The sequence below is a fragment of the Hemibagrus wyckioides genome, linkage group LG23 (assembly GCF_019097595.1).
Source record: "Hemibagrus wyckioides isolate EC202008001 linkage group LG23, SWU_Hwy_1.0, whole genome shotgun sequence".
Classification (NCBI taxonomy): domain Eukaryota; kingdom Metazoa; phylum Chordata; class Actinopteri; order Siluriformes; family Bagridae; genus Hemibagrus; species Hemibagrus wyckioides.
In genome coordinates this window covers 18,237,873-18,250,331 of record NC_080732.1, presented here as the reverse complement: position 1 = coordinate 18,250,331, position 12,459 = coordinate 18,237,873, and the positions used below count along the sequence as shown (strand labels likewise).

Genomic DNA, 12,459 nt, shown 5'->3' with positions numbered 1-12,459 from the left:
ATCCTTGATTCTTGGCCTGGATGCATCAAAGATCAATTTATTATCGACCTGAAGTACAGTTTTCATCGTCATAACGTACACTTCCATGCATCTCCTCAAACAAATCTGCAGCTAGCTTTTTCTCCACCAAAATTTTCAATCTGAAAAAATAGTGATGCTGTCCAACCTGTAGATGGCGTCATAAGCACACTAACTTCACACGGTAATCACTCACAGGGAAAATCTGCTTATTTCTTACGTCATTACTTCATGATTCACGAAGATTTGAGTCAGACAGCCAGTGTAACACTTTATTTATTTGTTAGTCATTACATTTTATTAAGCTTTACACGTCATTATATGACATGCTGTTAAATTTACTTCAGTGGTTAATTGTAGGTAGATTCACTTTACTTTTCACTTTATTGTTATTATTTTCTGAATGCAGTACAGTCTAATTATGATCAAAGTTTAAGAGATAAGGATAAAGAGACAGGATTAACAGATTAATCTGAAGGAGATTGTTATATATGTGCATATGTCTTCATTAGCCATTATGGATATCAAAGAATGATTGCATCGTTTTTTGCAAATGTTTGATTAGAATTTGGAGCAAAGCTACTTATTAAACTTGATGACCGTTTGAATGAGGTCAATGCCTGGAAAGTCCATGGCTATGATCCCGAAACACAGCGCAGATCCTTCAGCATGCAGCATTTGCAGGTAATCGTACAGCCAAGGGTCGATCTTTTCTGCCACTCTTTTCGGGGTTAAAAACATGCCTTCAAACGTGCCGATGCCCGTGCCACTGGAATAGGTGAGGATGACAGATTTTCTTCCACACTCCTTCATGGCTAGATTGAGGTTCTGAAGGGTTATTTTCTCCTTGTCCTTAATGTGAGTGACCTTGTAGTCCCCCTTTTTGTCGGTTTCCATCAGAGGCACGCCGAGCAAAAAGCTGTCTTCCTGTATAAACACGATCTTTCCTCTTACTTCATCCAGCCGTGGTAGTGTAGATTTCACCCAGATGTTGCTATCACCCTGGATCAGCGTTTCAACCAATCCTTGTACTTTACTCTTATCAAACAAATCGGGTTTAATGCGTACAAGAACCGTCTCGCTTGGAAACTCTGCAAGGAACGCCTTGAGCGTGGTGAGAGCCTTGATGAATGTTGAGTGCTCATAGACGATCCCGTGCATGAGGTACAGCGTGTTTTCATAAGCGTACACTCGGAGGTCCAGGTAGCGGATCCCTGCCTTCAGCTGGTCCTCCAGGATCCAGGCCTGGCACTCAGCTGCTGGTCCTCCATGAAGTGCCATGGTATCATGCGTTCCAGGAATGGTGATATCAGACAGCAGCGTGTTACCATCCAGCTCCTTCATCCAGCCGATATTGTAGGACTCCGGAAGGACGAGCTGCGGCTCATCGTTAAACGCCGAACTTTCGGTTTTTCCAGATAGCACCCTGGAGAAACAATAGAATCGATGTGTGTTTGAAAAGTTTATGTTTTTCGCCATGGAGGGATCTAATGTACAGGATTTCTCCCTGAGCTGTGTGATCATTGCGCAGTCCTGCATTTGCCTCGGTACGACTTATCATTAACGATAACTGCTATGTCAATACACACGATTATGATAAGGCACACTAATGTGTTCTTCTTAAACAAACGATGAAGTGAATTAACAATGTAGAAATGTTTTGAGATAAATGAACAACTGGCATAAAAAGGGGAATTAAATTTATCTGGAAATAAAACAGTCCACGTGGCACGCGCTGCATGTGTTATACTTACAGAATAAGTAGTGAGACGCAGAGGATCGGGTCGGCGTTCGTTTTCTTCATCTTTCCTAAAATGAATCATTAAAATCGTTATTTTATATTTATACAACAGCATGTTTACTTCGAAACTAAACATATCTTTCAGATGTAAACGGGATCACAACTAATTCATTGCCAATAGACTAAAAAACAGCATTAATTAATAAGAGACTCTTAAGTGTCGCGATTTTAAAATGTGTTACGATGAACTTTATACCTAAACTATCTCTGGATTAATTCCTGCCAAGTCAAAACACTTTGAAACGCTATCTCCAGGTTGTTCATATCTTTTGTTTATGTTGTTGTAGAAATGAATTTAGGCACTACAGAAAATGTAAAAGCACTCAACTACTCACACGATGAGGTGAACCGGTCAGGCTGAGAAGGTGAAGCTGAATGTGTGTGCTGTTAGATTTCACACCCTTTTAACAAGAAGACATTGGGTGTGTACTCAGTACTTTTAGTCTATCATTTATCATGCTTTTATATTTGAAGTTTTTTAGATTGCAGAGAGGGCGAGTCTCGATAAAGGCCATGGTTTCACTCTGTACATTGAATGGTGCTCTTTTGCAATCAGTCTACTTTAATCTGCTTTGCCCACTTCTGCCTGTCAGATTCTCCATTTTTTTTATCGTCAATTATTTACTTTTTCGTCACCTAAGGTTTCACAGAGGATTATATGTGTGAAACCGTGTTGATCTGGACAATTTATCGTCTTCCTTCTGCTCTAACAAGATGAGAAATGTAGCTAAATTAGGTTTATAGCTATCAGAAACAAACTAATGTTAGCTAGGCTAGCTGTTTTAAATCAAGGAGGAAAATACAGCAGGCTGAACCTCATTGGCGGTTTTCGACGGTCCGTGAAACTCAGGACGTTAAGAATCTTTGTCAAAAAAAATTTAGCAGTTAATGATTTGTCAAAAAAAAGTAGATCGAAGTCCAACAACCAGCAACAATCATAATGTTACATTAAATAGTAAAAACATAGCATGTGATGAAGGCTATGGTTGTGTAATTTGAGTTTTATTTGCATTACAATAAACTGTTTACATTCAAGGGCAGTATGGTAATGTAGTGCTTAGCAATGCTGCCTTTGTAGCAGGTTCTCCGAGTGTCTGTGTGGGTTTCTCTTGGGGTCTCGGGTTCCCTCACAGCCTCTAAACACATTCCAGTAGGCCAAGTGGCTATGATGAATTACTTCCTAGGTGTGAATGCGTGTGCACGTGGAGCTGGAATAGTTAAAATTGGAAGATAAATGTTCGTTTTTCTGCACTAGGTCCCTAATTACACATAATGTGATGCAAATGTATGATACTGACCACATTAATTGCTTTGAACATAAAGTTTTCCTCATAACTAATCTCTTCTACTTCACACTGTAATCTTACTGTTCCCCTTCCCTCCCTTTCATTCACACACACACACACAAAGAGGCAATAATGGAGCTACTAAATCTGAAGTTAGCGATGAAGGAATTTTTTATTTATTTTATTATAATCTTTTTCGACAGTGTAAATAATTGAAAGAACGCGACGGCATGCGCCGTGCCGATAGGGGGCGCTCTGGTATTGACACTCGTTAAACGCAACCGTCTCTCACTCCTTTTCCGATTCCTGTCGGTTTGGTGATGTAATGAAGTAAAAGAGGAGTAAAAAAATGGCGGAGAATAGTGGCACAGATCCTGCCGTGGACAGGAATGCCGAGGAAAACGCTGCCACCAGCGGGACCATTATCATGGTCACTGTCAAAACACCTAAGGATAAGGAGGAAATAGCGATCTCGGAAGACGCGTCTGTTGCACAGGTACGTTGGAGTCCAGCCGAAATTGGTCAGCGTTATTTCTCGGCTTCTCCGCCGTGAATGGCCGCTTTAGCCGTGACGCTAGTTAGCTCGAATAGCTAGCTGGTTTACGACGACAATAAATTGAGGACGGCTTTTTTGGTGGGGAAAGTACAGACCTAATCATCCCTACATTCACGCCGATATGTGTCTATTGTTATTTAAAACATCCCCATATACATCACAGCGCCCAGAAAAGTTTACTATTGTCAACGTAATGTTGATTAAAATAATCATAAATTTAGGATGACGCTGTGAGTTTAGCTCGAATCGTTACCGGCTATGGCGGTGGCCAACGGGAAGGTTCTTCGGTCGTATCCTAAATGGCTTCCGATTAGACACATAGTGCACTAGCTAGGCTGTAGTGCGCCGTATGTTACAGCACGAGTAGTGCACTTCCATCTAGGGAACAGGGAGCGGTTTGGGATTGAACCGTGATTACTAGCAACATAGATAGACTCACGTTTTTAAGGTTTATAATAATTATTAAGCATATCTATATATATTAATATTTTTAGATTTGTTTATAGAGGTCACAGGAATTTTGCACATCTTTCTGTTTGTGTTTAGTGAAAGTGGGTTGTGATCTTGTTGTGTATCTTTAAATAGCTAACTAAGCTAAATGACTAGTTAGCATTAGCTGGCTTGGAGAATGTTCTAGCTTTTAGGGTTCCGGCAGATTTATTTATTTATTTTTTTATTCTTGGATGTTTTTAAAATTATATTTTCATTGAAAGAACAGACGTGGGTTAGAATTAAAATGCTTCTGTTTCGGCGATATTAATGTTTTCCCACTAGAAACATGAAATTTATATATTTTAGATTTAAATGTTGGAAATGAGCCTCACGAGCTTGTGGACCGAGCGATCTAAACAATCAACGGTTTGATAATCATGCTATAATATCACGGTTTTAATAATATTGTTAATAGATCATCAGATTTTCATTATTTGGTGGCAGAAGTTTCTGGAATGTTTTCAAGCAGTAGTTCAGGGGATTTGGGATTAAGCAATATACACAGCCATAGTCTCATTTTTTTTTTTTTTTTCCAGCTGAGTGTAAAAGAAGGCGTTTCTATTGAATTCTCGAATCTGATTGGTCAGCAGGTGTTTTCTAGTAGCTCTGACAAAAGTGAGCTACAAAATCACAGGTTTATATTACTGTGCAGTTTCCATAGTAACAGCTCATTCACAAGGACTTGTACAGGATCGAAACCTGATAGTAATTGGATAAATCGTTGATGTGGTGATGCTTTCTTCAAGGAGACATGTATCTAAGAGGCACATGGAAGGAGTCTCCAGTGTCAGGGATTTGTAAAGAGGTAAAGCTGAAAGTTCAGAAAAGATTTGTGAACTTTGTAAGATGACATGTTTTATTTTGGCTTGCATCAGGAGAGAGAGAGAGAGAAACGTATAGAGGCTGAGAACTGTTTATTCACCGATCAGGCGTAACATTATGACCACCTGCCTAAAATTGTGTTGATGCCCCTTTTACTGCCAAAACAGCCCTGACCCATCCTGCACTATGTATTCTGACACCTTTCTATCAGACCAGCATTAACTTCTTCAGCAATTTGAGCAACAGTAGCTCGTCTGTTGGATCAGACCACACGGGCCATCGTTGAGCTTTGGCTGCCCGTGACCCTGTCGCCGGTTCACCACTGTTCCTTCCTTGGACCACTTTTGATAGACACTGACCACTGCAGACCGGGAACACCCCACAAGAGCTGCAGTTTTGGAGATGCTCTGATCCAGTGGTCTATCCGCCATCACAATTTGGTCCTTCGTCAAACTCGCTCAAATCCTTACGCTTGTCCATTTTTCCTGCTTCTAACACATCAACTTTGAGGACAAAATGTTCACCTGCTGCCTAATATATCCCACCCACTAACAGGTGCCATGATGAGGAGATCATCAGGGTTGTTCACTTCACCTCTCAGTGCTGAGAGTGTTATAACTGATCGGTGTAGGTGCTATAACAGGAACACGTTTCCTGGATATTCCACAGCATTACATGGATAAAAATATGATGTGTAGCTCATAAGAGAATGTAATGGTATAAGAGGAATAAAACCTGTCAGGATAATTTTTAGGTTGCTTTATAATGAGTTATTGTTACTTTCGTGAAGTAAATTTTTTCCCTCCATAAATAACATCCTAGCACATTTTATTCTGCATATGAAGAATAATGGGCAAATATTGGTCACATAGTTAGAACAAAAACGTCAGGAAGAATGGTCAGGGTTCGTCAGACTTCATTACATAATCGTCTGTTATCTGAGCTTGAGGAGTTGATGGATATTTAATGGAAGATTCCAGACACGTTTCTGAATGCTCGTGTTGAGTCGTCTGAGCAGAAGGTGTCGAGGCTGACTCTCGGTTAATTCACTAGCAATCAATCACCGTTTAATCCTTAAGCCTGGATAGTTCTTAATCCAAGGCTCTAGTCATTAACAAACTATGAAATATTTATTATATACTTCATTCTATTTATTTTATGTAATATATATCCACCTTTAGGGATGTCCTTATTGACTAACAGGATGTGACTCAGCTGAATTTATTTATTTATTTATTTATTTAAATTTGATAAATGGTTGTATTTTTTTAAAATGTATTTTAGCTCAATAGTTCTTTTCACTGTACTTTTACTCGGTTTGTGAAGAACTGTCCTCTACAGTGTGGAAGCCTGAGCTCTTTCTAACCCAAACAGAGAATCTTCACGTCATTGTTGTGCAAAGAAGGTCACGGAAACGTTCGTACAGACTGATAAAATACTAGGCCTATTGTTAAACAGTTCTGTACGTTGACTGTTTTGTACAAGGCCTCGTTTTGGTCTGGGATAAAAAGCGTAGTGTGAGATTTGTAATCTCAACGTTAACTAATGTTAATTCTTTCCTCATCAACAGTTCAAAGAAGAAATCTCTAAAAGGTTCAAAGCAAAGCAGGACCAGTTAGTCTTGATCTTCGCTGGCAAAATCCTGAAAGACGGCGACACACTCACTCAACACGGCATAAAGGATGGCCTCACCGTTCACCTCGTCATCAAAACTGCACAAAAGTAAGATGCCAATAATGTGCTCGTTCATTATCCTGAGCCACTCTGTATCTAATGTGTGAGGCGGCGCTGCCCTTTCGTGCTCTTATAGCTGTAAATGCCTCGTGATGGATGGATGAGCGGGGAAGATGTGCATGTTCTCTGACTCCCATTAACATAATTTATGATCGTGATCTCGCTGCAGGGCAACAGGCGGAGGATCCACGGCCGCTTCGTCCAGCTCTGGTGCGTCGCAGGTCAGCAGCGGCACTGCAGCCACATCAAACACCAGTCCAGCTGGCAACCTGGGCACGTCACAGGGCAGCGGGCCATCGCCAGCGCCCTCGCAGCCAGCCAACATACTCTGTGAGTACAAGCTGGGTGCTGCATATTTGAAGGTTCTGAGAGCTTGTGTCTCACAGCCGCAGAGTGATTACACAGTTCTCAGAAATTCACAAAGTGAAAATGAAAAGAGAAATCTGTCTGGGGAATTTTTTTATTTTGAATAATGGGTGTTTCCTGGAAAAGAAAACCACAAAGGTTAATAGAAAATGTTACAAAGGTTAACATAAATCACTGCAGTGTTTTTGCAATGTTTTTCTTGTCTCTGAATAAAAGTGACTAAATATATTTTAGTAACTGTAATATTTTAATAGAACTGAACTGAGGGCATGAAGCCTTTATTATCGCCACATGTACATTACAGCACAGTGGAATTCTTTTGTTCACATATCCCAGCTGAGGAAGTTAGGGTCAGAGCGCAGGGGCAGATATGATGCAGTGCCCCTGGAGCAGAGAGGGTTAAAGGCCTTGCTCAATTGCCCAATGGTGGAGCTTGGTGGTGCTGGGGGCTTAAAACCTGCTCCACATTAATGTTTATTTTTGATGATTTTTCATATCTATTTATTACAAAATATATTTTTTTAAATGCATCCATTGACATTTACAAAGATTCCTGAACATACATATTATTATTATTGTTTTTTTTATTATTATTATTATTGTAAGTATTATTATACTAATTTATAATTTGAAAAATTTTAATTTATAAGAGAGTTCACAAATTGGAAAACAGGAGACATTCTGCATTTTTAAGAGCATTTAAAAAACATAATTAAGAACAGAGGAAAAAAAGCTATTAAAATTGATCTCGGTATCAGGATTATGTGACCATTGGATCATTAACATAAAAGTGCGAGTGTAATTGCCCCCAAAATTCATTTTAAATCTTTCATTAGTTCTGAGACACATTTCGGGGAGATATGAGAGTAAGGGTATCTCAACCCAAACCTTTGCATGTACGAGACACCTAAATCAGCCCAGTGTAAACAAGGTGCTAACAGAATATAGATAGTAAATCATAGTAGATCACTCACACGGTGCGTGTTTGTCCCCATTTTTTCAGCTGGCTTCGGTGATCTGTCCAGTCTGGCCAATCTGGGCATGGGCTCGGCCAACTTCATGGAGCTTCAGCAGCAGATGCAGCGGCAGCTCATGTCCAACCCTGAGATGCTCTCGCAGATCATGGAGAACCCACTGGTCCAGAACATGATGTCCAACCCCGACCTAATGAGGCAGATGATCATGGCCAATCCGCAGATGCAGCAGCTGATGGAGCGAAACCCCGAGATTTCACACATGCTCAATAACCCTGAGCTGATGAGACAGGTGAGTGGAGCAGGAAGAGCAGGTGTGTTTTCTTCACATGCAGTTTGTAATTCTGTTGCACCACATGCAACCATGTTAACTAGAAAATAAGAGATCTCTCTTTATGTTTAGTATAGTTGAAATATTTACTATTAAAAGGCAATCACTGATGTAATGGTGGTGTAAACCCATATAAGTTATGGCATAACACTATTACGATTTAACTGCAGAGGCTAACTGACATCTTACATGTAAATAAATCTGTAACATGGCAGCTGCATATTATTAAACCATGAATATTTTTTTCTCTTCGAATTCATAAATATTCACACTGAATAATCCTTGAAGAAAGAAGTTTTGTTTATAAACTGTGAATCATTTTGTCTTTATTTAGACAATGGAGTTGGCGAGGAACCCTGCAATGATGCAAGAGATGATGCGTAACCAGGACCGGGCGCTTAGCAACCTAGAAAGCATCCCTGGGGGATACAACGCTCTCCGGAGGATGTACACAGACATCCAGGAGCCCATGTTTAGCGCTGCACGCGAGCAGGTCTAGAAAACATTTTGAGAGTAAAGAAGGTTATTTTGGGGGGGGGAGGGGGTGTAAGCCAAAATTCTGTTTGGTAATTTGTAAAACCAATAGCAGCTTGATTAGCTTGGGCAAATGCTTTTGCTCTTTATTTATCTGGAGAATAAAGATTACTCATGTCACGTTTTTTTCCCCCTATTTGTGCAGTTTGGAAACAATCCCTTCTCAGCCTTAGGTGGGAACGCAGACAGCTCGGGAGGCCAGCCCTCCAGGACAGAGAACCGAGAGCCACTGCCAAATCCATGGGGACCGCCTGAGACCAGCTCTTCTGGGACTGCCACCTCCAGCACCTCTACCACAAGCTCCACCACCACCACCACCACCCCCAGCGTCTCTAACCCCCTGGGTATCAACTCTGCCAGCTTGGGCTCCGGTACCACCTTCACTAACGCCTCTTTTCTGTTGTGTTTTTATAATATCTGATTAGAATATATACTGAGCTCTGTTTTATAGTTTTAATATAATCATTATTGTAGAAGTGTTTTTCTAAATCAGTAGAACATTGATCAATAGATCATACGTAAGAAAAGCAGACTGTTTAATATTCGATTCTTTTGTTCAGGAATATTTAACAGCCCTGGCATGCAGAGCCTGATGCAGCAGATCTCGGAGAATCCTCAGCTGATGCAGAACATGCTCTCTGCTCCTTACATGCGCAGCATGATGCAGTCTCTGGCGCAGAACCCTGACGTCGCCTCACAGGTCAGATGTCATCACTAGGCAAAAAAAAAGTGGAACGAAATTATCCTGGTTTTGTTCCTGTAGTTTTCATCCAGTGTGGTGTTCTAGGTATTCCCCTCTGATCTGTTCCCTGCTTCTTCCAGGTGTTGATGAACAACCCTCTTTTTGCTGGAAACCCCCAGCTGCAGGAGCAGATGAGACATCAGTTGCCAGTATTTCTACAGCAGGTAGGTCCTGTAGACACATGTATACAAGTTCTTCTGGTTATACTTGTGGTGTAAATGCTACTAATGACGTATTTTGAATGTTCGGTCAGAAATGAATTTTAAACCCAATGTGTTTATTTCATAGGCTGAAAATAAAGAATGATCGCATAACATTTTGAAGGCTATATTTTGGCAAAAAGTCAGCAATATACTTTGAATTCACAATTTTTTTTAGATGCAGAATCCTGAAGCCCTCTCTGTGATGACAAACCCACGGGCAATGCAGGCTCTGATGCAGATCCAGCAAGGCCTGCAGACCCTCCAGACTGAAGCTCCTGGACTCATGCCCAGGTATTCAGAAGCTGAGCGAAATTAGATTAGTACTAAGAAATTCCCAGACAAATCACTTGTATTATTTAACTGTTTCTAGACCGGAGAGTGAGTGTATAAGCTGAGAGAAGCGATGTATGAACTGTTTGTCATGTTACTTTCCTCCCGTGTAGTCTGATTACCGGAGGCGCTCCTGGCGGGCTCCCCACAGGGGTTAACGTGAGTTCTTCTGAGAGTGCTCCACCACCCACTTCTGGGCAGAGCACCACCCCTGCTGCTGGAACCAACTCCTCCCAACAGCAGCTCATGCAACAGATGTTACAGATGTTTGCCGGCGGAAGCGCATCGGTACATTCATCATTGATTTGAACCTCTGACGGATTACGAGAGTGAAATCTTGAAATAAAAAGGGTTAGGTTGGAAAGTGTGGGTCTTTCACGAATTCTACAATGTGAGCAGCCACATCAGACCTTGACACAACTTGACCACGTGCTGAGTGAAAGCATCAGCTATAAATGCTTTTTTTTTCATTTTGTGAGAAACATAATGGTTTAATTATTTATTTACTTAATCACCAGGCAGCCACCTTTTTCAAGTACAAGATGTAAGTGAACAAAATAGTAGCAGTAAGTAGTATGCCTTGTACTATGCTTTATCCCCAGAGTATTTTGAATACAGCGTTAATGCGGTCAAGCTGATTGTTGTGTTTTTTGCATAGCGTTCATCTGATCCTTCCTTTCATTTTGCGTTATGCTGTAAATATGCAAACACGTTTTATTGTTCTTATTCCGTCTCTCATCTCACAGACTCAGACTCCGGAGGTGCGTTTCCAGCAGCAGCTGGAGCAACTGAGCGCAATGGGCTTCATCAACAGAGAGGCCAACCTGCAGGCTCTAATCGCCACAGGGGGAGACATCAACGCCGCCATCGAAAGACTGCTCGGCTCGCAGCCATCTTAATCCCCGCACCACCTAATCACAACCAGAGACAAGTCACGGTCACGAACACAGTCCCTCATCACCTAATATCTGACAAATAGACTGAATTCCAGTTGCTTCTTCCTTTAACACGGTTGATCTGTGAATCTTAGGAAATCGGGGTTCTAAAATTAATTCCCTCAAAAAAAAAAAAAAAAAAAAAAAAAAAATCACAATGGAATGACATCAGGCTAACCCCTAGTTCATTTCTGACTGCGTCCATTAATAAATACAACAGGGCAATGCTGTGAACCAAGTGTAGGTTATCATTCCTTTTAATTGACACATACTCACACGAGGCACTACTTCTTCCTGGTTTTTTAGGGAGTAAAAAATACATAATGGTGATCTCCCAAGTCAGAAGAACTCTGTCTTTCACGAGGATGGTCAGTTTCTCAAATCTTAATTTTTTTCCTCTCTCTCTCTCTCACTCTCGATCTCTCTTTCTCTCCCTCTTTCTGTCTGTCTTAAATCATACCCAACTCAACCAGTATTTATTGCAAACACCTAGAGATTACCTTTTACTCCTTTATCAGCGCTCCAGGATTCACAAAGCTTCTCGTTTTGACCTTAATTGAAATTTATTAGAGGAAGAGTCCTTGTCTGAGCATTAATAACAGCCTCACGCAGACGATCGCTTACTCTTCAGCTGTTTAGAGGGGAATTAATACTTTTTTTTTTTTTCTTTTTGGAAAGATGTGAGATATCCAGTCATCTCTTTTTGCCTTTTAGGAAACAGTCTGATTGATTTAAAAACAAAAAACAAAAAAAAAAACAATTAAGCTTGTGGTTTTGGGGTAAGGTTGTAACAAGGCATCAATAAAAAAAATATTTCTCAGCTTACAAGCAGCGCTGAAAGCAGACACCATTTGTTTTGACCATATCTTTATGCTTTGAAATAGTACTCTAGTGTGTGGACAAAAAGACCCGCATTGTGTGCTGGATACATCATCTTCCAGTTGATGTAGTGAAGCTTGGTAACAGCATGAACGTGATGCTTTCCTGTGCACCGGTCTCAGTGCTAATCATCATGAGTCTAATGGAACTAACAGTTGCGTTTTTTGATGTGAATTAAAATGTGTTCAACTTTGCTTTATTTTTATTTTATTTTTTTTTTGCTGCACGTTCATAATCCACTCTTCGTTTTATTTCATTAATTACATTGCAATAATCTGAACTCATCCTTGAGTTGGTATGTTTCTTTAAAAAAAACAGCAAGTTGGCACAAATTTGACTGACAAGGGAATTTTTAAAGAGATTTTTGTGGGAATAGTAGTTGTGGTTGATGAGGTGAGTGGAACATTATTACAGGAAATATATATATTTATTAGGTTTTGCTTTCAAAATGCTGGG

At 40.5% G+C, this 12,459-nt stretch overlaps 2 protein-coding genes across 2 annotated transcripts; one reads left to right on the top strand and one right to left on the bottom strand.

Annotated features, from left to right (window-relative positions):
• Positions 1–281: 281 nt before the first annotated feature.
• Positions 282–2,255, bottom strand: LOC131344558 (1-phosphatidylinositol phosphodiesterase-like). Its single transcript, XM_058376939.1, has 3 exons — positions 2,155–2,255; positions 1,773–1,827; positions 282–1,444 (listed from the first exon to the last, which is right to left on the bottom strand). The coding sequence occupies exons 2-3, from the start codon at positions 1,820–1,822 to the stop codon at positions 598–600; spliced, it is 897 nt and encodes a 298-aa protein (XP_058232922.1). The 5' UTR covers positions 1,823–1,827; positions 2,155–2,255; the 3' UTR covers positions 282–597.
• A 1,157-nt stretch (positions 2,256–3,412) lies between these two features.
• On the top strand, positions 3,413–12,197 carry ubqln4 (ubiquilin 4). The gene is made up of 11 exons (XM_058376935.1): positions 3,413–3,601; positions 6,546–6,697; positions 6,879–7,039; positions 8,079–8,341; positions 8,715–8,873; positions 9,060–9,285; positions 9,475–9,614; positions 9,737–9,820; positions 10,035–10,150; positions 10,303–10,477; positions 10,936–12,197. Exons 1-11 carry the CDS (start codon positions 3,455–3,457, stop codon positions 11,086–11,088), a joined length of 1,776 nt encoding a protein of 591 aa, XP_058232918.1. The 5' UTR covers positions 3,413–3,454; the 3' UTR covers positions 11,089–12,197.
• Positions 12,198–12,459: the final 262 nt, after the last annotated feature.

What these genes read in the sequence shown, in the direction of transcription:
- ubqln4 (XM_058376935.1), top strand. Translation starts at nt 3,455, where the DNA reads ATGGCGGAGAATAGTGGCACAGATCCTGCCGTGGACAGGAATGCCGAG. An exon ending in GTCATCAAAACTGCACAAAA is followed by an intron (nt 6,698 to 6,878) that starts GTAAGATGCCAA and finishes ATCTCGCTGCAG; the next exon opens with GGCAACAGGCGGAGGATCCA. An exon ending in TGCCAGTATTTCTACAGCAG is followed by an intron (nt 9,821 to 10,034) that starts GTAGGTCCTGTA and finishes AATTTTTTTTAG; the next exon opens with ATGCAGAATCCTGAAGCCCT.
- LOC131344558 (XM_058376939.1), bottom strand. Translation starts at nt 1,822, where the DNA reads ATGAAGAAAACGAACGCCGACCCGATCCTCTGCGTCTCACTACTTATT. An exon ending in TGCGTCTCACTACTTATTCT is followed by an intron (nt 1,445 to 1,772) that starts GTAAGTATAACA and finishes TTGTTTCTCCAG; the next exon opens with GGTGCTATCTGGAAAAACCG.